General features: G+C 35.9%; 1 protein-coding gene across 1 annotated transcript in view; it reads left to right on the top strand.

The window, feature by feature from the left end:
- Window positions 1-25,983, top strand: part of LOC149775276 (N-alpha-acetyltransferase 25, NatB auxiliary subunit-like) — a 122,381-nt gene that overhangs the window by 37,118 nt on the left and 59,280 nt on the right. The window contains exons 11-13 of the mRNA XM_089944181.1: window positions 1,508-1,576; window positions 3,303-3,438; window positions 8,568-8,657. Coding sequence (XP_089800307.1) covers window positions 1,508-1,576; window positions 3,303-3,438; window positions 8,568-8,657 — 295 coding nt within the window. The remainder of the gene's footprint in view (window positions 1-1,507; window positions 1,577-3,302; window positions 3,439-8,567; window positions 8,658-25,983) is intronic.

The raw sequence follows: 25,983 nt of genomic DNA, 5'->3' as shown, positions 1-25,983 counted from the left end.
ATATATAACCTCTTTCATCTGGCTTACTCTCAGTCCTACCTGGTGTGAAAAGGTGCAGAGGTGTTGTGTCTTATCTTGCATTTACTGGTGGGTATTGGAAATCAATGTGAATGGGAAAGCAATGCGAGATCATCTGCAATGTCTAGTCATCCAGTGCAGTGTCCATCTGATGTCTGTTGACACATCTTCTCTTGTTCTCCACAAGACTCTGTCAGTTACTAGGTTGAAGAGTATCCCTGTCTGACCCCATCTTGACCTCAAAGCACAAGTTGCAGAATCCCATGCTGTATGTGAAGTTGGTGTAAAAACCCTTGATGAGCTGTACAATTTAAAATGGAATTCCGTAAGTTCTCAGTATACACTAAAGGCTATCTCTCTGGATGTTTTTAAAAGCCTTTTCAAAATGAACAAAGTTACTGTACAGTTGTCTTTGCCACTCTGTGCACTGTTCTGTGATATTTCTCAGGGTGAAAATTTGATATTACATCCAGTTCCCTTCCAAAATCAGGCCTGATCTTTCTCACAGATTTGTGAACAGCATCTGAGATCCGCTTGATGATACCCTTGGCAAGGATTTTACTGGGTATGGATAGTAGGGTGATGCTACACCAATTGTTACAGTCACAGAGTGTTCCTTTCTTGGCAATCTTGACAACAACTCCTTTGGTCCAACCCTTGGGTTCTTCCAAAATTTCTGTAAATAGTGGCTGGAGAATAGATGCTGTGAGTTCTGGATATCTTTTGAACATTTCAGCATTCAGGTTATAATCTCCTGAAGCCTTGCCATTCTTTTGGGATACAATAGATGCAGTAATTTCTGTTCTCTGTTGGTGCATTGTTAATGTCATGGTCTTCCTCAGCTTCTTGGATGTCTGCCTCTTCTTCAGGTAATGGTCTGTTCAGAATTGTCCAGCTTGCTTGTTGCTTTTTCTCTATTGTCAGTAATAAAGTCTTATTTATCTGTGATTGAGGCATTTGTCCTGCCACTGTACTTGCCACAAATGAGCTTGGTGATTCTGTATACATTTCCTTGTTCCCCACTAACATGCTTCCTGATACTGTCCATTTACTCTCACTAATTCCCAGAATATGTGGTATGTGTCATCTCATTTGTGATACTTGAAGTGTTGCTTATAGTTTGTATGTGCCAAAAACAAATCCTGGTCACTGTCTTGGTGTTCAGGACTTCATCTTCATGCTATTAAGTTTCCAGACGGCATTCACTAATCTCAACCATACAAGTCCCCAGTGGGAATTCATTAAAGCCATTGTTTCTGTAACAGTTTATTTCTAGGTTTGGGTTGTTAGTCCTGAGTCAAACCTCCAATCTGGAGGACCAGTGGATCATGCTGTAGTGTATGCAAGAAAAATAAGCTTTGTTAAAATCATTTCAAAAGCCCATGGTGTAATTTTTATGCGTTGTATTGTTCATTCAGTAACCTGTGATATTGTTGTTGTGTTTTACAGTTCATTCAGTCACCTGTGATATTGTTGTTGTGTTTTACAGTTCATTCAGAGCCTTGAAAACAGCTGTTCATTGTGTAACTCAGGGGAACCAAAGAAGTATGCAGAAAATGTAAGTGTTACTTGTTGCCCATTGTTTGTATCATATATCAGATAATACAAAATATTATAATTCAGGTTGAAAGATGAGTGGTAAACATGCAGTAGGTTGTCTTTTTCTTTTTTTTTTTCCAGCTAAAAAAAAAAATTTATCTTATTCTCTCACTCACTCTCTCTTCTGCCTCTTTTGTTAGAGATGTGTTATGTTTATTCATAATTTTAAAAAACCTGATTAATTTTTGTACATGTTTAATCAGTTGCTGGGCAAGGTTTATTCTAAGTTGTGAGAATTTGTAACACAACCTCATTTGTCAACATTTATGGCAATAAATTATGTTGAAATGTACACATTGTGGTACCCACTGCCTGTCCATCTTTCCATCCATCTGTAAGTTACCATGTCTCAATGTTAACCCCATGGGTGGAATTTAAGGAAACTTTGTTGACCTGTTTTAAACATCTTCAAGAGTGTTATCACCCTTCATGGCTCCACAACTTTCTAAAAGTAATTATATCGGGAAGATGCATCGTAAATGTAATAGATTTTGCATTATGACCCCAGGGTCACTGTTGGTGAGTTTGTATATTTCTGTTTGAAATATGTAATATCATAGAAGGGATTTGTGATGGCAAGCCATTGCAATTTTTTATATCCACACATAAGGTAGAACATATGATTTCCATATGTCTGTCATTTGGCAATTTTGTGTCTGCACAATAACTTGATTTGTCTGCCATCCAGAGTTAACAAACTTTGAGGATGGTTTGCACTTGGGTACAAAGAACTTTATTGATCTGGGAGATCAAGAGTCCCAAAGTCAAGGTAATTGACTGAAAGAAGAAAACTAGTTTGTGCATATTATCTTATGTTCTTTATCACATACAGGTACTAAACTCTGTGGATGGCTTGCACTCTGGGTAATAAAAAACCGTATTGATTTCTGGGTAAAAGAAAGTCAGAGGTCAAGGAATCTATGACTGAAATAATACAAATGGTTTCTATAGTAGACATTTTGGAAGACTTGCATTTGGGCTAAAGAAGAATCCTGTTGGGAATGGAGTCAAAACTTTAAAGGTCAGGTCAGAGGGCATATAGTTTATCATTCATGGCTCTGATATGGTCATTTTGCTACTGAACAATTTGTCATTTGTTTTAAAAGGATGGACCCCAACAGTCTAAGATGTCTAATGCATTTATCTTTGCAGGTCACTGATATCTTACCTCAGTCTGCATGGGTTTGAGTCTTGACTTGGCCACCATACGTACATAAGAAGCTTGCCAGTACTTTTATGTGGGTCATTCCCAGACTTTTCCTGGGTTCTTCTTCCACCAAATATACTGGCCACCATATATAGCCTATAATGTGCTGAAAAAATGGTGTTAAACCCATGAAACCAGACTTGTTCTAAAAGCAGTTCATCATGCTTTGTATCAAATGCTTTGTATTTATTCTTGGCATTGTCACTTTGATTTTTGGACCATATTTGTTTTTACCTGTCGTTTACGATTTAAACAATATATTGGTGGAAAAAGGGTACACTTGAGAATAATATTTGGTGTTTGGGTATTATATTCAAAAATATTTCATCTTTTACCTTCTGATTGTTTCATTATATACATTAATTGAAATTTAATTAAAAGAACACAAACGTTTTGCAGTTTTGGTCAGTATCATGTAAAATCCCAGTCCAGTTTTATCTAGTCTCTTGTTTGCCTATATCTTCTTTCTTTCTTTAAGGTGAATGAAATGCAAAGACATACAACCGTCCTACAAACCAGTCGTTATTTAGGATTCCATGACAGACTTTCCACTGAAGAGAAATTAGTACTAGCTGAGGATTTGTTAGACAGACATAAAAATGGGTTGAAGTTTGGTAAGTGTGTTTAAAATTAATATCTTTGATTTCATGTACAGCACTGTTGAATGCTGTTCTATAAATGAACACAGATAAATGGAGAAAAAACACAAACAGGTGATGATTTCATTTTGAAGAAACCGGAGAGCACAAATGCAGACTGCAGAATAATGAATGATAAATGAAAACAGAATGAAACAAATGTATTTCATGAGTGGCTTTGAAAATTTATTAATTTTAGCCTGCTCCTAAATATCCACTGTCAGTAGCCATTTTGCTCCTAAATATCCACTGTCAATAGCCATTTTGCTCCTAAATATCCACTGTCAATAGCCATTTTGCTCCTAAATATCCACTGTCAATAGCCATTTTGCTTGATAATCCAGGATCAGATTCATCACCATGATACAAATGTGCTGGCCATGTGATAGTTCTTGTTGAGGTAGACATAACAACTGCAGATATGATGACATTATCACTGGTAGTTGTCTCTGTAAAATTTCTAGATGGATAAAACAAAATAAGCAATATAATTTGCAGACATATTTATATAGATGTATATTTTTTTACATGTATTGCCCTTGTGGTTTTATTTTATTTCTCCTTTGAATAAATTCCCCAATCACGTTATGTTAGGTATATTAGCCTGCTACCTCATGAATCCAGCCCTTCTAAAAGACGAAAATCATCATTTCCTATTTCAATAGACAACGAATAATAACTCTTGCCCATTACCTCCCATTGGCACCCCCAGGTGTTGCTCGTTTTTAGCAGACATGTAGCATGATGTCCCACCCAGTCACATTATCCTGACACCAGGCCAACCAGTCCCAATACTAACCTCTTAATGCTTGTTGAAGTAAGAATAGTAAAACACTAAATATCTAAAATGTCCACTGTTTGAACCCTTTCATGTCCTATGCCCCCCATCTCTAATGCCCAGTTAGTTAAAAAATGTATTATGTATATGAAGAATTACCCAATGACATGATTACATTCACATAGGAAAAACCTCCAATACCTCCAAATCCAGCACTCCTTGAAAGATGAAAAATATAAAAAGGAAAGTAAAATTCAGTGCAATATTTTATACTTTTTAAACAATCCATCAAAATTTCTCTGGTTTATGAAGTAGGAAGCTTGGTATATATTGTGTTTCTTTTGGGGTGAATTTATTAATATTTCAGCCATTTCTTACTATCCATGTGATAATTGATCAATAAGACTCGCATGTCGGTTTCACTGTTGTGTTTTGAATTGACACTGAAACTTGGATGTTTTATGCATTTCTTTTATAGGTGGTCTTGATGACGCGATTTTTGCCTAATTGAATATAATTTGTATATTTGTTGTATGCTTGTCTTTTCTTTGTATCATTTGAGAGTTGTCCAGCATGTGCAAGAAATGCAAGTTCATAAGATTTGCCTCGTGTGTACTAAAGCTTGATTATCACACTCGTGCAATGTTTTTGAGAACATATGGTCAAGTGCCCTAAAGATTCAGTTGAAGAGTTGAAGAAAGAAAAAAGGGCATGATCCAAATTGTCCAACCAGGACTAGTATTCTTCCAAATATGGAATCAGTGGCAAGTTTTATTTGGGGGACATTGAGATACAATGCACCCACTCCAATTACCAGAATGCACAAACAGCAACAATGCTTTCAGACCCCATGGAAAGTGTGATAAGCATTTCTGTAGTTTCATATGCTTCATCTCATACAAGAAGCTCTAACCTCGAGTATGTCCGAGACTGAATTCAATAAACAGGGTCTATTCTACCAGGCAAAGTGGGCAACAAAATTGCTGAAAAATGTAGACATTGTCTTCTTCTATTAAGAAAGTGAAGACTTCTTCTATTAAGAAAGTGAAGACGACTTTTCCTTATGATCTTTTATGTGTAAACTGAGTATGGTCTTTGAGATGTTACAGCAATGTAACTCCATGCAAAATTTATTGCATGCAACCGTAGCAGGTGTTGATATCAGTTGTGATGACAAAACTAACTTGGAACATTTGTGGTCATATGTTTTAATAGCAAAATGATCATTAGCCCATTCCCTTTCAAATAATGATAGTTGTCACTGCCTGATTTCTACAAGTTATCATTTAATGATGAAAACATACTGACTTGCATTTCAAAACTCAAACCATCAGGATATAAAATAACAATTTGTGTTTTAAGAACAGAATTGGTGAAAGAATTTTCTAATGTATATTTTTAAAGATTTTACCTGCTGTGCTTATGTTATTTTCTTTATGAAATCAATTTAAAACCATAAGTAAATCCATTGTGTGGTAATAATGACAGATATTTCTATTCCTAGGGTGTACCTCTTCATTAGATGTTTTTTTTTATTGTGCACATACAATTTGTAGAAATCTAAATATAATGGGATAGAAAATTTAGCCTAAAAATAACATTGTTTAGGTCAGAAACTTATTGGACTATGCAGTGTTGTGAAATTCAACAAGTGCTGTAAAGCAAGGATTTTTCACTCAAATACGAACAAAGCAACGCAGCAACTAATAATGAACCAGTGCATGTTATATATTTTTTTAAGACTGTTGTGTGCACATTCTCCCTACTTTACTAGCAATCTTTCAACCAGCTGAAAAGGCGGGGTGGGGGGGGTAGGGGGGTGGTGATCATGCTTGGAACTTGATGTGCCATATTGCCAAGGTAGTTAACAAAATGGCTCGCTAGACAATAGCAAATAGCTTGCCACAGTCTTAATTTGATTTGAGATTTTGCAATCTTCTCTCAAACTCCAACATGCTGCAACACTTGCTAACTTTCATTGCCTTCCATTCTGGTTCCCATTGGTTTGTGGAAGACAGGTAACATTGCCAATCAATTTATCATGATGTAGAAGACACGTAACATTGCCAATCAGTTTATCATGAAGAGTTAGAAGACAGGTAACATTGCCAATCAATTTAGCTCTATTTGCAAGTAATTTAAATCACCATATTATGATTTTGACCAAAATCAAATACTCTGCTTCATTGCCAAGATAGGGAGTGGCTGGCAATAGGAACACCTTTGGAAGTTCACTTTCTCCCCAGAAATCGGAGTCTGTGCTGATGTCAGTTTGTCACGTTTATGGGCATGTCTGCTGTCTTGTTTCTAGATGGTCATTGGCATGTGAAAGGTCAAAAAGGGTTCGTCACATCAGTCTGTTGGAAATGGGGGCCATTTTTCAAGCAACATTTGCTTGAATGGTATACTGTGTTATGTTATGGGAGTTCCTCCTTTGTTGTGCCCAATACTGTATACAAGATTGATACTCACAGGCAAGCTCAGTGTCCTGGTTGGTTCATTATCAGGGACTGGCCAACTACTTTGTACTGAGTGGTTCCTCCATCTTTCTGTCATTCATTGAGTTTGTGTTCTTTGGGGCTGTACCAATTTACAGTGAGATGGTACACCAAGCTGCCCACTTGCATCTCTCCATATCTGGACCCAGAACATGAACCATCGATACCCTGTAAATCAGCTGGGAGGGGATATGAAAAAATGCCTTCCCCACTGACTGTAATACCAAAATTAATCTAGAAGATAAGGTACGAGGCTTGCAAAATAATTGTGATTGCCCTTCTATGAATGGACAGATCAGCAATCTGCATTATCTTGCAAAATATGTACTTGAGAAACTTGTAGCTATTTCACATTGCTCAAGTTCCGTTTTCTATCAGTGTTTAGAGAAAGTCCTCCTTCACACCTGTATCATTTCGGGGATGCTTTGTTTTTTTTTATATATAAAGGAATTCTATGCTTCAGTTGTGGAGACGATCTTGAAAGCCTAAGTGAAAAACTTCTTGGCAGGTCAGTGTTGTGTAGTGTGCATGAGCAGTGACCAATAATCACATGACACGAGCACTGACCTCCATTAGCAGGGTGAGGGAGCTGAATTCATTATCCAAACTACATGCATTTCAACAGCTCAATCGTGCCAATCATGCAGCATGTTTTTGTCTTGAATGGAGTTAGGCTACCATCTACAGATAGTAAGAAAGAAATAAGTATTTGCCACACTTTTAGATTGACCTGTTGAGATGATCAAAGCTGCAGGGACCCGGTCATTGCTCAGATGCTATCTGAGCTCAAAAGTGAATGTCCACACACCCATCAGAGGATTTTCCTACTATTTAAGACAGGAAAGCAAGACTATTTAAGACGGGAAACAAGACATAACCCCTATCGCTGGCTAATGTTGATTATTAGATAGGCCTGCTCTGAACTTCCACTGGATTGGGTGCAAGTTATGAAGATCAGCGCATGAATAATGAGCAATTTCTGCGAACCTTGCCTTCAGACATAATGTTTCAGTGTAAGACATAGTGGTTGGCATGCCTAGCCTTCTTTGTCTGGCTTCTATTTCCTGGGCAAGGGCATGGTCTCACAAAGGAGACAGCTGAATATTGTTGAGCATTGCTCTTATGATATATAGATGGAGATACCTTTTTCCATTTTTCACATAGGATTGGATTTGGAGTTAGTGTAAGTTTATTTCATAATGTTAATGTGATTGGATAAAAGTTCTCATAGAAATATAATTTACAAAAAAGCTTCCTTTCTGCCTCAAAATGTTTCATTGTGTTCAGGTAATTGTCATTGTATAGCCATAATTTTTTATATATATCCAGACTCAGATTTACTGCAGTGTTTTTCATAGATGTTCCTATAAATGAAGTTGTTGCTGCATTTCACTATCTATTTTTCTTCTGTTAAATATTGTGTTTTTTGGAAAATTATCTTTTCTATAAAACTAAAATGGAATGAGGGCTCATGTTAATGCTTAAAGATTTGTTTTTTTGTGTGGTGAAAATTGGTAAAATTTGATTTCATTTCCATATCATAATTGATTTTTCTTTTTCATGAAGGATCTAGAATGGAAAACTTTTGATTTATGAGGCTTTCTTTTTTTCTTTCATTACATGATTCAGTTAATTTTAGCTTAATTTTAACTTAATTATAATCATTGTCCAAATATCAGTGCTTGTAGAAATCCAATTTACTGACCAAAAACGTTTTTGTGCATGACACTGAAAATGTATAGTATAAATTCCTTCTTATTTGTGATTTCATTCCAGTTTTGATGAAATCTATACACTTCTTATGAACTCTACTGAATTTGCTTTTGCAGGTGAGAACTTTTTGTCAACTGAGCTTCAGCCATCTGATATCTACTTGCTGCTTGCCAGTGACATTTTTATCGATGTCTGCCAGAAAACAGGTGAGATATTGGAGTAATTAATTAATATTGTATGTCCTTGCCTGAAGAAAGATGCTCACTGTTTTGATGTTCTTTTGCATGCACATTCAGTGGAACCCCTCTATAACGCGAAAATTGGATCGTGTTTATATCGGGGTCGCGTTAATGCAGGGTTTTACAGTATTTTACTTTTTCAGAGAACAACTCATTGGTACATATTCGTGTCTAATGTATATGATGAATAGGGTATCAACACCATCTATTATCGTGCCGTCGTGGCATGCAGTTCATCTATAATGCATGTAATTCCATTGAAAAATTGTACACAGGTTTATAATATTCAGTAATTTTTTCCCAGATCATAGTGTCTGAATTCAACATCTAATATACAGCATGAACAGAGTATCAACACCGTTTACTTGCTGTCTGATATCATACCATCTGGACTTGCAATTAATCCGTAATACATGTAATTCCATTGCAAAAATTGCATACATATTTAAACTATTCAATAATTTTGTCACACATCAGTATGTGTCTGAGTTCAGCGGGAAAAATTAACAGCAAAATTAGGTAAAGAAAGATGAAGCACGTGTACGGTTCATTATGTTCCTGGGTCTTTGAACAGTGTCTGTGCGAATTTTGTACTGCTAAAATTTTCTCAAATGCATTGCTGTGTAAATTTATCCATTGCAAATTTCCAATAATTAACGCTTGTATGCCTATTCGTTTGAATGACTACAGCAAGAATAATTAACAATCAACACATGCTTTCAGCTTGCATATAACTTTTACTTCAGAGTTTGTGAATATCGAAAGAAACATGTGAAAACTACTTTTCTAATCCTTGCGTTTGTGAACTTGATTTTCCAGAATGGTAAAATGTTTTTTTTTAAAAATAGGAAATTAATAACAAGTTCATAAACAAACACCATACCCATGTAAACCCGAGAACTAAGTGCATTAGGCCTGCAATGGTCATGAGTCACTTTTATAAATTTTTATAAGCTGAACGCATGTTCAACTTCATACCCTTTCAATATCCAGCTAATAAAGCGGACATTATTTACTGGTCAACTGATTACGTCTTATAACACCGCCAAGCCCAGCAAACATGTTGGTGGCTTTCGTTTTTTTTTATGCTTATTAAATTCTGAGAATCTTTTATCAACCACAGTATTGTCTGCTGCTTGGTTGTGTATGCAGTTAAAGAAGAAACACATGTCAGCTATTGCTTGAGCAATGATTGTATACAGATTAATTGAAGACAATCACAAAGACGACTTACTGGCTTTACTCGTGGATCAGTAATAGATTCAGATTCATGTGCAATCTCTTCCCCCTAGTGATAATAATTTTTTTATACTATTTCATGTACTTGGAACAGAAAAATATTTGTTCATGTGCAAATGAATACAGGAAATTTCGGGAGCCATGCCATGACCACGTTATAGCCAAATTCACGTTTTAGCGGGGCGCGTTATATTGGGGTTGGATTATATATGCATATTTTGATACTAGTCCATAAATTTGTTGAAAAAATTATTTTGTTAATGTCACAAACCTTTAAAGGGTTTTATCAACTTTGAAGGTGCAAAATTTACCTTTTTTGATGACATAAATTATGATTTTTGACATGCAGGTGCAACATTTTCATCCTTTACTGTTTATTGTGTTATGATTTTTTTCTTTTAAATGCACCTTGTAATTAATCAACTTACCTGTTTCATAGTTTCTCCCAATACTTTGGAATATTGTGTGGTTCCAACTCCTTAAATTCCTCCTCTGAATCCTCAGAAAATAAGTGTGTGTGTTTGATGCATCATCATGGATACAGTCATTGCCAGACTTCTCCATTATCTCTATTTGGCAGTACAGAATCATTTTGTAAGAGCAAATTTTCTGATTTATCAGGGAGTATGAAATTTCAGTTAAAAGGATTTTGTTTTTGTTTTGGGGTTAAGTGCCATTTTTTCAGCATGCGATATGCTATTCATGGCAGCCAGTATAACTGGTGGAGGAAGAACCCGTGAAGACAGAGGGAAAGATACACTGACCTATGGGAAGCTACTGGCAAGCTTTTTCACATATGGGCTGAGTCCATGTCTTGAGGCCATGCAGACAGAGGTGAGATGACAGTGATCTGTGACGGTGAGCTCTTCAGACCATTTGGAAATCCAGTTAAAAGGAAAGATTGTTCTTTCTACTGGTCATAGACCAGAAGAGCTAATTGAAGGCTTGTCTGTCATCCTCTGTCAATCTATCCTTCATATGTTAGGAATAGATTGTTGTCAATACTCAGGCTCAACTGCTTGGAGTATTGCAATGAAAACTTTACAAAGACATATTCATCCCAAAGTCTGGTTGGTACTACCGTATATACTCGCGTATAAGCCCGTTTGTGTATAAGCCGTCCCCTACAAACTGAATTGGTAAAACTGTTATAAAGTGCATGACCCGCGTATAAGCCGACCCATAATTTCTAGACTACTGGTACATCACAAGATGCATAAAGTGAGTTCTGAATACTTTTATTTAGGCAAATCACATTATTAAAGAAAATGAAAGTAAGAAAACTAATTTATATGTTGAAATAAAAACAATTCGAAAGTGTTAAGTCGTAATGGAAATTTAATTAATCCTCATTCACTTTTAGAATCCTTCAAAATCTGGTTCTGTATCAGACTCACCAAACAGTTCATGAAACTTGGCTTCTGTTACGGGCGTGCTTTCATCATATACGTCATCATTGTCATCATGGTCATCTGATAGTGTGTCGTTCTCCTTATTGCTCTCCTCGTCATTGTTGGATTGAAATATAGCATCATCCTCTGTTCCATCCATGGCATTGCTGATACAGCACTTCCTGAATGATTTTGCAATCATTTCCGACGGAATTGAGTCCCACGCTTCTTTTACCCACTTGGCGACCAAATCGATGTTAGGCCTCATTAAATTCCTGCCTTTTGTCATTTTCACAGCCCCTGAACAAACCCATTCTGCCCACATCTTTCGTAACTTGTCCTTAAAAGGTTTGTTAAGGCAGACATCAAGAGGTTGTAACACTGACGTTAAACCTCCTGGTATCACAGCCAGTGTTGTTTTCATTTTCTTTGTGGCCTTTTTTACTTCATCAGTCTTGTGTGCACAAAACATATCCCATACAAGCATTGAAGGTTTCCGAAGAATTGCACCTGGTCTCTTGTTCCATACTTTCTCCAACCATTCAATTGTTCCACTTTTGTCCATCCATCCCTTTTGCTGTGCATGAACAATGACACCAGCAGGAAATTTCATGCTTTTTGGCAGCGTCTTCCTTTTAAAAATGATGACAGGAGGCAGCTTTGATCCATCAGCTAAACAGGCCAATACAACCGTGAAGTGCGTTTTTTCATGGCCGGTCGTTTTTATCAGAATAGTTTTCTCACCACAGCATTGACTGTTTTATTGCTTGGTAAGTCAAAGGTCATAGGCGTCTCATCCATATTTCCAATTTGTGATAGTTCAAATGAGCACTCCTTTCTGCGTTTAAAGATGAACTGCTGAAATGATTCAATTTTTTCTTCCAAGTCTTTTGTTAGCTTTTGTGCTATCTTCGTTCGCTGCCTTAGGCAGAAACCATTCCGGTTCATAAAACAAGAACACCAGCGGGCTGATGCAACAAATTTTGAATCTGCCAACTTATATTTATCATTTTTCGCCATCTGCATAGCATGTAGATGAATTGCAGTTCGTGTGACAATGTATCCATTTTGTCGATGTTCACTCACAAAATCATTGAGTTCTTTCTCCAATTCAGGGAAAGAGGCAATCCCAGTCAGACGAGCCTTCTTGGATTTTGGCATTTCTTCTAATGCTGCTTTGCTTTTCCACCATTCCTGTACTTGCTTCCTGTTCACAAAAAATTTGCATGCTGCAGCACAGTTGTTATTTGCTTCTGCATATTCAGTAACTTTAAGTAACTTTAAGTTTGAATGCTGCATCATAAGCAGAACGCTTTCTTTTACTTCCAACACTATTCATTTTATCTGATTGAATTGAATATAAACTTCTAGAGAGATTAAACTGAAATAATTTCTTATAGTGGTAGTATACTATTTATATACCTTATCCTGTAATTATTTCCATGTGTGGTTGGTTATCAATTTGTATTTGATAATTATTTATCATTGTTGTTTATTTGTGTTGTTTTTTTAAACTACCGGTAGTGTGATTCAGTTGATCAAAATGTTATTGGTTTCAGCGTGGACATTATTCAAGTATTGTGACAGTTTATAACTTTGAGCAGAAACCATGTCCACTACCATATCTCATTAAACAATACATCTGAGAGTTGGCATGTATTAGTAAAGTCATTGGCATTGTGAAATAAAACAAACCTATTATACCTGAGGCATTTACCACAGATTAAACATATGGTAGCTATTGTACACTCTAGCGCTAACAAACCGCTTTACAAACAACTAAATAACATTAGTATATAAACTGTGGCTGCCGATTACTTCTAAAACACCAGTCAAAGAAATCCCACAAATTATATTGTTTTACAATTATTCATGCTGACTCGTATATTGCCTTGTTATTTACCCTTCCTAAGCGTGCGCGCAACAAACCCCTATGGAGCCTCTTGCTATTGTTCCTTTTAGACTATCGTACATGTATTTCTACTCTCGATCAAAATGTTTGTCGTATATACCTTCAGTATCGTAATTCTTTTATTTTTTTACGTAGATTCTTTTCATATTTACACTGAAATAACTAGCATGCATTTGTACAATACTGTAGAGTTTAATGATTACTGATTAGCTGAGGGTTAAATACTTGACTGGAGGTTACTAACATGGCAGTTCTTTTGGAAAATACACGTACCACCGTGGCTCAAATAACACATATGGCTGCATTTTCTGGTGGATGGACATCTGTCAAATAGACGTCAAGCACGTTAAAACATGTTTTTCATTCATTATCCTACCACTTAAGTTAGAAAAAAATATTTGTTTCACTTCACGACAGCACAAATCTTATGAGCCATGTGGCATCATTAGGCATGTGATCTCATCTTCGGCGATTGACAGAAACAATAAATGCTGGAAATCGAAGGGAAAAAGCATTAACAATTTCAGACTTGGACTTTGGCCCGCAGATAAGCCAACCCCCCTTCTTCCAGGTCTTATTTTTTTCCTAAATTTTTTGGCTTATACACGAGTATATATAGTAAATAAAAATTATGCTTTTCAGACACCAATATGAACGCCAGTGGCATTCTTGAGAATCTTGTATTGACGCTCCCCCTGATTGTATCATCTGTGGTCCAAACTAGTGCCATTCTGACATCCAGTATGGCAGCCATAATGGCTATCTTGAAGATCTTGCTATTGGTACTCCTCCTGAACAGAATGTCATATATCTTTGTGGTCCTAATTGAAGATTTTGCTACCCAGACATACAGTATAGCCAGCTTGGCAGCCATGTTGAAAATATTGTTTTTGCTACTACTCCTGAACAGAAAGTTATATCAGCATTGGTTTTCACCCAAGATTTTTTATGGAGTAATGTTCTTATCTTGAATTTCTGAAAATAATCTTCAAACAGTTGAGTCCATCCCTTTGCTTAATGAGGTATGGTCACTTGGAAATAGAACTCAGTCCTTTGATACCCAATCTGTTATTATCTGTCGAGTAGGTAAAGCTGTTAAAATTGGAGAAGACTTACACCAGGTACACATTGATCCTAATAATCAGTTACCCAAGTGCCCAGTCAAAGTTAAATTGTACTAAATGTGTACAAACCTGATGTTGAGTCCACATTGTTTTTAATTCACAGTATCCTATAAATATCAATACCTAATGTCATCTGTTATAGAGTCCAAGAATTCATCCTCACTGATAAAATTCTGAGATCCTCCATCATTGTATAGTATTGAGGTTTAGTCATCATAAATATCGTCTGACTCCCTTTCCTTGGCCTCACTGTCATATGCAGATGCTTATATAGAGACTGAGCTTGAGCATTGTAAGTAACACTTTGATCATAGAGTTTGTGACATCTGTTAGAGGTTGCAACTGAACGTGTGTCAGTTATGCAGCAAGATCAAATAATCCCACAGTTACTTGCCACTGCACCACATTTGCGGTACAATCAAAGGGCTGTCATATGGGAAAACAAGTCATGGGATTAAGGCCAATTATTTACTGGAAGAGTCGGATGAAAAAGTACAAATATTTGAGGCTCAGTCAAAAGGATTATCAACTTGAAAACAAAGTAAATGCTGCCTTTACAAGTCCTGGCCAATGTGGGTATGTGAGAAAGCTTGCCAGTAGCTTCTCGTGGGTTGGTGGTTATTTACGGGGGTTTTTCCGGGTTCTTCCTCCACCATTAATACTGGCCGCCATGTAAAGCCTATCTTGTGCTGAAAATGGCGTTAAACCCTATAACAACAACAACAACAAGTCCTGGCAGAAAACTTGTTTACATTTCATGACCCATGAATGGGCAGGTACAAAAATACCTGGGTACCCTTTAACAGCTTTATGGGTAGGGGGCTTTATCTCACTTTTCTTGTTGCAGCTGCTAATGTACTGGACAGACTTCTTTCTTATCAGTGCCATGGAAAGCTGTTTTTTTTAGATATATAATGGGGCTGCAGCTTAGGGGGCACTCACCAGTTATTATGTACTTTTGAGAGAGTGATGTATATAAGGTTAAGTTGTTTGCACTTAAAACATGGACAGTGGAGAGAATGTTGTCATACCTCTATGCTGCATTAATATAATGTAGATAATATTTATTTGGATATTGTACTTTTCGAAATTGTACATGATCTAAGCACACTGCTAAATAAAATGACTGCTTCCTTGTGCTAAAAATCTGCCTGAATTAGTCTAAAGTACACTATCCATAGCAGCTTTTAAAATAGGGAAAATGAATTTTGCCAGACTAGACAATACCAGCTTCTGAAAGTGCAATGAATGAATTACCAAATATATAAAATGTAAAAAAAAGTTATTGGATCTTTTTTATACAATTTACCTCTGAAGTTCAGGAAGTGAAAATGACCAAGTGGAGCAGGCACTTTTTTTGAAAGGTGCACATCTGGAGTAAGGCCAAGCTGTATACTCTATAACCCATATTGTACCCATCAATCATACATGAAAATAAAGGGAATTAAAGGTTCTTTAAATTATACCTAAGATATACAAGGTCTTTTTTAAAAAGCCAGTATATCCAGTGAGGGAGGAAAGCCAGGGAAATTTTTTTTCTTTAAAATTCTAATCCTATGCAAAATGCGAAACTGTAGAGCGCCACCTTAGGAATGTAGACCCCAGGGACTATTGTTGGCATTGTCATGCCTGTTTTGAAATTCTTTTGCATCATTGGAATTGTGGCCTTGAAAGCTGTGTGAAATTAGCATATTGTCCTGATGCTCCTATGCTTATCCCTTATGTTCTTTGTCCAGAATTTTGTACAAATAATAAAAAGACTGTTAAAAGTACTTTTAAAGAAAACTGAACTAATACAATTAATCTTTGAATGGACAGTGCATTTGTTTGTTAAGTGTGCATGTTGGTTTATTTGTATGTTTAGAGAGAGAGAAAGAGAGACTATGTTGTGCAAGTTGCAATATCCTGCTTCAAGCTCAAAAAGTACGGGTCAGTTCTGAAAATTACATTTTTGACCCCCACATTTTTTATTTAACCCCCAGTTCTGACTCCAATGTTTTTTTTTTAACCTCAATTTTACTCCCCTGGGGGATACACTATTGATGTGAATTTGTTATACATAATAAATTTGTTCCATGTAAGAGACTTGTCACAAAAATGTTACCAAGGAATGTTTTTCTATTAACAGTTATCAGAGGCCAGTTATTATTCGTAAAACTTTTAAATATTTTTAATGCAAAAAATTGACATCATTGATCTCGAGGATATGAAGACTTGATCTGCCTTAAAAATTTTTAAAAATAATACATTTATGTGCCTTGCTAAGTTGGTTATCATAAAAAGTAAAAAATGCAGACAATCTCTTAAGTCAGGAAAGCTAAGATAAATTAACAATACATTTTTGGCACCTAGATTTCTTTGTGATCTCATTCTGGCACACTTGGATGACTTCTTGGGATATGTTTTGCTTGGGGCACATTCACGCTGTGTAAAGTTAAATATAGTGACCATGACTTCTGTTCAAGGTAGTATAATGAAACCTACAATTTTGGTTTTTGTCAGTACTTCAGAAAATTGGGACAAAAATTATGCTGTTGGTATGTCTTCTGTAATTATATTTATATTTCTGAGTGTGTATCATTGGTCATATACAACCAATTCAGAAGTTAACGTCTTTTTTCACTGTTTAATATTTTTGGTATGATGAAATTTTGATCAATATTTGATGAAAATTTATGTCTCTAAATTATTCCATCAGAATTCAATTATTGTGCAATACATAAAGCATCATCACAAAAGAAGATTCCTTGTCTTTAGGCCGGTGTAATTCCTACAGCATCAGCATCAAACATATTCCTAGTCTATAGGTCTTTGTTTGTACCTTGATGCTAGAATAAAATTAGCTGTAGTTCGTTGGCCAAAGTTGAAGATAATGAGATTTTGGCTTTTCACTGCAGCAACAATGTCTCATTCTGATTGGACATATATTTGTGTCTGTGCTAGCATGTTAAATCTTACATCAGTGTATTCTGTAAATCCTTGTGTATTATTTTTCAGCTGGCATTTTTACTGTAATAGGTGGTCATCAATGTTAAATATTTGCACTTAGCTCTTTTTCACAGACACTGTTGTATGTACAGTTATGAAACAGGCAAAAGGAGTTAACAGTGACCTTGTTTTTGCATTTCACTGGTTACATTAAGTTTTGACATTGTTGCATGTAGTAATGAAACTTGATATACTTGCCTTCGAGGGCACTGTTCACTGTAACAGGATAACTGGGTGGGATTATAGATTTACAACAGAACACTTTTGATGGTAATACAAATACAATGTTTAATGATCAGTAACTTGAATGAGAAAATAATTATGATTAATGCATGCATATATCATTATCCAAATATTGGATCAATTAACATAATCCACATGAACAAAATAATAAAAATACAAATAAATGACTTTACATTGAGTAAGTACAAGGGGTGAATGATTCACAGCGATTTCACAATGAAACAACAATTACTATTTTACTCAAATAGTAAAAACTGGGGCATTTCACTCAAATAGTAAAAATGCATTCACTCAAATAGTGAAAAATGATGAAAACAAAGGGACAGATGTACATAATATCTTTACAGTCCCCAAAACACACTAGGTATTACAAACACCAGAGATTAACCCATGGCTAAAAGATTACATGTATGGAGTTACACACTCCATCACCAGCACACTTGGCTACCAGTAACACTGGTCAGTCAAGCAGTTCGTATTCCAGGTTGGTCAATCAAGCAATCAGAGCCCACCAATCTCAGTCAGCAACACCCAAACACCTGCTACTCAACCACCAACACTTTACTCATCTCTATGGTTCAACTTCACAGCTGCTATGGTCATGTCCTATGGTTAGCTCTACAGCTTGTACCATGATCACTCCAATGACTGTGATCACTCTGGTCAGTCCAACCACTCTGATCACTCTGGTTAGCTGAAAATACATCTAACACTGTACTATGCATGACACGGGCATATACAATAAAACGTAATGATGTTATATAGGGTAAGCTATTACAGATTACATTATCGGCACAATAATTACAAAACAACACATAAGTTCAGAAGTGAACTTAACAGTGCCTAATAAGAATCCTACAGTACTAAATGTTTCATAAAATTGCAAATTTATGTTGCTAATATAAATCTCTTGCTAAGTCACAAACAAAAATAGAAGATATTTACATGATACGTCAGCCGAAGCTACATAGACAATATACAAAAATAAAACGTGGTAGTACAATAGTTATAACTTATAACCAAGAAATTAATAAATAACTCACATAATTTTACAGCTGAAGATGTGCAAGTCCTTAAAGTAGACCGCTTACTGACAAGACATTCGGTAATGTAAAGCTTGTGTCTTATGGTGAGGCATTTATACACAGATGATGCCGCAATACATGTCTGTGTGCTGGAAGTATTTGGTTCTTCCCATCAAAAGGACTTTGCACATGCGGCACAGGATGAACCGAACTATTTCTAAATCTTTGTACATATCACATAAATCACCCTCAGGTATCGTTGTTCTCAAAAACAAAACCCAAGTATATGTATTTAATAAATAAAAGGATATACACAATTCTGTGATCTAAAGCGCTCTCCGTTACGGATCACTGCCATCTCACCTGTCTGCATAGGTTCGAGTCTTGGATTCAGCCAATGTGGGTATGTGAGAAAGCTTGCCAGTAGCTTCTCGAGGGTCGGTGGTTGTTTCCGTGGTTTTCCCGGGTTCTTCCTCCACCATTAATACTGGCCGCCATGTATAGCCTATCATGTGCTGAAAAATGGCGTTAAACCCTACGACAACAACAACAACAACAACAACAACAATTCTGTAACATTCACACCATAGACAAAAGGAGATGACACTGTCCTATTTTTCATTCTCCTGTTGTTAAGTTTGTTTGTATTCATCTCTTTCTCTGACAGTGATGAAACTTGATGCATGCATATGTTGTGGTGGGTACAGTTCATTATCGGATAATAATGACCTTATTTAAAGAGGGTAACACAATTAGCTAAAAACTAATCTACCTTGAGGCCCTCATACAAAGGAATTTATTTAAGCTGCATCTCTGAAGCCACTGGATATATTAGGTTTGGAAGAAGGAAATAGAGTGGGCATTTCTAATCTCAACTGGAATACTATTCCAGAGCAGAGTTCCAGAGTATTGGAAACTTTTTTTAAATAACTCCTTATTTGGTTTGGGAATTTTATACTGTTTGGTAGACATGGATCGCAGGTGGGGAGTATTACCAGGTAACCTATACTGGAATAGTGATTGTAAATATTCAGGAGCACTATTATGAGATATCCTGTACATTAATTTGGCTTTTCTCAAACAGATTCGGTCTTTAATATGTAATATTTTTAACCTACCAGCTAATCTTTCCTTGCTTTCTTTCTGGATTGATATTAGCCCAAATGCTCTTTTTTGAAGATGTGCCAGCTTTGCTATGTTTTTATCATTTGAATTACCCCATACTGTACTACAGTAGGCCAAATAGGGTTGTATGTAACTGTTATAAAATAGTTTTCTGTGCCTTTCAGGGAGAAAATGTCTTATCCTACTGAGAAGCCATAAACTTGAATTGACTTTTTTGCAGATATGTTTGATATGTTCAGTCCATGATAGGTTATTATCTACCAGAACACCAAGTAGTCTATCATGACAGACCATTTGCAGATTTGTATCCTTCCATGTCAGACATAGTTCATCACTATCAAGTTCACAGTAACCTACCCTGAATCATGTTTAGAACAAACTTCTCAAAATTTGCCAAGATAGGATTACCAAATCTGCATATTTGCTTCTTATCAGTAGTTCAAAAATATGGGGAAAAATATGTTCTTGGTGTGTTTTCTGCATTGTCTTTGATTGATAGGTGTGTATGCATTGGTCATATACAACCAGAGCTTTGTTATACCCTTAAGTAACTAGCTATGGGAATCTAATTGTCAGAGTTGCCTCACTTAGTAATGTTCGTTAGATGATACCTCTCTCTCAATATGTATTCAGAAGTTACCGTCTTCTTTCTCTCTGTTTAATATTTTTGGTATGATGAAATTTTGCTCAATATTTGATAAAAATTTATGTCTCTAAATTATTCCATTAGAATTCAATTATTGTGCAATAAGTAAAGCATCATCACAAAAGATAATTCCTTGTTTTTAGGCCGGTGTAATTCCTACAGCATCAGCATCAAGCATATTCCTTGTCTACAGGTCTGTGTTTGTACCTTGATGCTAGAATAAAATTAGCTGTAGTTCGTTGGCCGAAGTTGAAGATAATGCGATTTTGGCTTTTCTCTGCAGCAACAATGTCTCATTTCTGATTGCACATAAATTTTTGTCTGTGTTATGTTTTACGATATCAGATCAGTTTATTCCAGAAGTCTTTGTATATCACTTTGGATTTATTGTTGTAATAGTTGGCATGATCAGGTTTTTTTATTGCATTCACCTCATTTTCTGAGACACTTTCATATGTACAGTTATGAAATGGGCAAAAGAAGTTGACAGTGACCTAGGTTTTGCATATCACTGGTTACATTAAGTTTTGAGATTGGTGCATGTAGTAATGAAACTTGATATATTTACCTTTTAGGGCTGTGTTCACACGATATACAAAAGGATGTGACACTGTCCAATGTTTCATTCTCCTGTTTTTATGTTTGTATTCATTTCGTTCTCTGACAGTGATGAAACTTGAGGCAGGTATGTGTTGTGGTGCATACAGTTCATCATGGCATAATTCACATTAACCTTCCTTGAAGCATGTTTAGAGCAAACATTTCATATCTGTACAAGATAGGATAACCAAACCTGCATTTTTGCTTCATATTTGTAGGTTAAGAAAAATTTGGAAAGGATATATTGTTAGTGTGTTTTCTGCATTGTCTTTGATTGATAGATGTGTATGCATTGGTCATATACAACAAGAACTTGCTATACTCACAAGTGTCTAGTTATGCGAGTCGAATTGAGTTGCCTCCCTTAGTATGGTTTGTTAGATGATACTTCTGCCTCTTTTTTTCTCTGTTTAATATTTTTGGTATGATGAAATTTTGATCAATATTTGATGAAAATTTATGTCTCTAAATTATTCCATTAGAATTCAATTATTGTGCAATACATAAAGCATCATCACAAAAGAAGATTCCTTGTCTTTAGGCCGGTGTAATACCTACAGCATCAGCATCAAACATATTCCTTGTCTATAGGTCTTTGTTTGTACCTTGATGCTAGAATAAAATTAGCTGTAGATCGTTGGCCAAAGTTGAAGATAATGAGATTTTGACTTTTCACTGCAGCAACAATGTCTCATTCTGATTGGACATATATTTGTGTCTGTGCTAGCATGTTAAATCTTAGATCAGTGTATTCTGTAAATTCTTGTGTATTATTTTTCAGCTGGCATTTTTGCTGTAATAGGTGGTCATCAATGTTAAATATTTGCACTTAGCTCTTTTTCACAGACACTGTTGTATGTACAGTTATGAAACAGGCAAAATGAGTTGACAGTGACCTTGTTTTTGCATTTCACTGGTTACATTAAGTTTTGACATTGTTGCATGTAGTAATGAAACTTGATATACTTGCCTTAGAGGGCACTGTTCACACTAACAAGATAACTGGGTGGAATTATAGTGTGACGTTCTGTCGTATTGGGGTGGGGTTCTCCCAATATAATTTAATTAAATTAAATTGAAAGTTCCACCCTGGCTCGTTAGGTTAGAAAGTTAAATTAGTGATGATGTAGATTTACAGCTCTGATCCCCCAGTCAGCAATGCCGACGGTTAAATTATAGAGAACACGAAGATGAAATTCAATCAATAACAATTTAATAAATGTGATAATTTAGAACGATAACTTCCAATCACTCGTCTTTCCCTCGACCAAGTGACAGCCTAATTCATCCCGTGATTTACAGTGTGAGTTCGATTTTCCCCCTGTCCTTGCATCTACTCATCTATTTCTTCCCGCTGATTCCTTCCTTCTTCCCGTTCCTCTAACTCCTCCTTTGTCTGTTTCCCTCTCTACTATCTCCTCCTCCAACTTCGCTCCAGACTTCACTTCACCTTTCTTCTCTCCTTTCTTCTCCTTTCCTCCATCTCTCTATCCGAGACTACGGGACCAAACTTTAACTGGTCTGTCCCTCAAAGCTTCCTGTGAAAAACCACAAGGCGTTAACAAATGTTTTATCGAACCTCACCTCACACTATAACGACAATTAACCATCAGATAGCTGTCACTGTTTCGGCCACGCATGCACACACATCGAAATTCCCACACACTTCTTGCAGGGTAAACAATGGCGTAATAACACAGTATCAGCGAATTGTTATACAGACATCAATACATTGCGTCACGTCAGTATATACACATATATATTTAATCTCATCGTACTACAATCTGACAAAATCAGACGCATGTCTGTACATTACAAATATTCAACAATGGCAAAATCTATAATCATATGAACATGTGTGTTAGTCTACTATAAAATACCCACATAGTAAATTACAATATTAACTCTTACGACGGCTGGCAAGCTATATAATTCTTTACAAACATCAACTCATTTCTTCAAAATATGCAAACATATTAACAAAACAAAGTAATTCTTCGTACTACGATTCTAGTACTAATAAAGTATACATACGACCTACAATTAAAATGCAGTCGCATTCCACAAAGACCGAACAAATATCTACTGACCTTTTGAAGCTTTCTGTACTTAGACCTTCCCGCTCTAAGATTTTCCCGCCAATAACGAATGGCTATTCGGAGTTACGCTAACCTCTTCTCTGGGTAATTTCTCTCAGCGAACTAACTTTTGCCGGAAAACGCAGGGATATCATTCTACCCAAATCAAGGTCTCCCCCCATCTCGATTCTGATTGGGTGGCGCTGTGTCCCTGTCCAGTCGTCTTAGCGGCCAGTTCAACCTGTCTGTCTGTTTGCAGGGGAAAGAAGTTAGGACACTCCCACTTCATCAGGCAATTTCTTTTGATCTTGGAAACATTTCGACACCTAGGTGATAATTGGTTGTCTGTGACTTTGCAACTCCGATGTCCGGTTCTTCTATTCTAGCCACAACAATCTTACGTAACGGATTAGTGCTAGCCTTCGGCAATGTTCGACATCAAACAATGACCCGTCAGAATTGCCTTGATGATACATGTTTCAAACTGGGCTACTCTGGGTCGGGGTAAACATGACACATAGATTTACAACAGAACACTTTTGATGGTGATACAAATACAGTGTTTAATGATGAATGACTTGAATGAGAAAATTATTATTAATGCATGCATATATCATTATCCAAATATTGGATCAATTAACATAATCTGCATGAACAGAATAATAAAAATACAAATAAATGACTTTACACAGAGTAAGTACAAGGGGTGAAGTGAACTTAACAGTGCCTAGTAAGAATCATACGGTTTTAAACATTTCATAAAATTGCAAATTTATATTGCTAATATAGATCTCTTACTAAGTCACAAACAAAAATAAAAAATATTTGCATGATACGTTAGCCGAAGCTACATAGACAATATACAAAAATAAAACATGGTAGTACAATAGTTATAACTTATAACCAAGAAATTAATAAATAACTCACATAATTTTACAGCTGAAGATGTGCAAGTCCTTAAAGTAGACCGCTTACTGACAAGACATTCGGTAATGTAAAGCTTGTGTCTTATGGTGAGGCATTTATACACAGACGATGCCGCAATACATGTCTGTGTGCTGGAAGTATTTGTTTCTTCCCATCAAAAGGACTTTGCACATGCGGCACAGGATGAACCGAACTATTTCTGAATCTTTGTACACATCACATAAATCACCCTCGGATATCGTTGTTCTCAAAAAACAAAACCCAAGTATATGTATTTAATAAATAAAAGGATATACACTGTCTGTGACATTCACACCATAGACAAAAGGAGATGACACTGTCCTATTTTTCATTTTCCTGTTGTTAAGTTTGTTTGTATTCATCTCTTTCTCTGACAGTGATGAAATTTGATGCATGCATGTGTTGTGGTGGGTACAGTTCATTATCGGATAAGTTCACAGTAACCTACCCTGACTCATGGTTAGAACAAACTTCTCAAAATTTTCAAGATAGGATTTCCAAATCTGCATTTTTGCTTATCAGTTGTTCAAAAATATGGGGGAAAATATGTTCTTGGTGTGTTTTCTGCATTGTCTTTGATTGATAGGTATGTATGCATTGGTCATATACAACCAGAGCTTTGTTATACCCTTAAGTAACTAGCTATGGGAGTCTAATTGTCAGAGTTGCCTCACTTAGTAATGTTCGTTAGATGATACCTCTCTCTCAGTATGTATTCAGAAGTTACCGTCTTCTTTTTCTCTCTTTAATATTTTTGGTATGATGAAATTTTGATCAATATTTGATGAAAATTTATGTCTCTAAATTATTCTATTAGAATTCAATTATTGTGCAATACATAAAGCATCATCACAAAAGAAGATTCCTTGTCTTTAGGCCGGTGTAATACCTACAGCATCAGCATCAAACATATTCCTTGTCTATAGGTCTGTGTTTGTACCTTGATGCTAGAATAAAATTAGCTGTAGTTCGTTGGCCACAGTTGAAGATAATGCGATTTTGGCTTTTCTCTGCAGCAACAATGTCTCATTTCTGATTGCACATAAATTTTTGTCTGCGTTTTTTTTTAATGATATCAGATCAGTTTATTCCAGAAGTCATTGTGTATCACTTTGGATTTATTGTTGTAATAGTTGGCATGATCAGGTTGTGTTTTTGTTGTTGCATTCAGCTCATTTTATGAGACACTTTTGTATGTACAGTTAAAAGACAGGCAGATGGAGTTGACACTGACCTAGTATTTGCATTTCATTGGTTATGTTAATGTTAGAGGATGTTGTATATAGTATTGAAACTTAATAGATATATTTGCCTTTGAGTGTACTACTTGCGTATGTACTACTTACCATCGGCAAAATAAGGTGACACTGTCTTACATTTTCATTTTCCTGTTAAGTATATTTGTATTTCTCTCTTTATTGACAGTGAGTAAACTTGATGCATGCATGTGTTGTGGTGGGTACAGTCCATCATGGCGTAAGTTCACAGTAACCTGTCTTGAAGCATGTTTAGAACAAACTTCTCAGAATTTGTCAAGATAGGATTTCCAAATCTGCATATTTGCTTCTTATCAGTATTCAAAAATATGGGGGAAAAATATATTCTTGGTGTGTTTTCTGCATTGACTTTGATTGATAGGTGTGTATGCATTGGTCATATACAACCAGAGCTTAGTTATACCCTTAAGTAACTAGCTATGGGAATCTAATTGTCAGAGTTGTGTCACTTAGTTAGATGATACCTCTGTCTCAATCTGTATTCAAAAGTTACCATATTGATTTTATCTGTTTAATAGTTTTGGTATGATGAAATTTTGCTCAATATTTTATGAAAATTTATGTTTCTAAATTATTCCATTAGAATTCAGTTATTGTGCAATACATAAAGCATCATCACAAAAGAAGATTCCTTGTCTTTAGGCCGGTGTAATACCTACAGCATCAGCATCAAACATATTCCTTGTCTATAGGTCTT

The sequence above is a fragment of the Sinohyriopsis cumingii genome, chromosome 19 (assembly GCF_028554795.1).
Source record: "Sinohyriopsis cumingii isolate HCF-2022 chromosome 19, ASM2855479v2, whole genome shotgun sequence".
Classification (NCBI taxonomy): Eukaryota; Metazoa; Mollusca; class Bivalvia; order Unionida; family Unionidae; genus Sinohyriopsis; species Sinohyriopsis cumingii.
The sequence above is the reverse complement of the archived record's forward strand: the minus strand, read 5'-3'. Positions and strand labels throughout refer to the sequence as shown.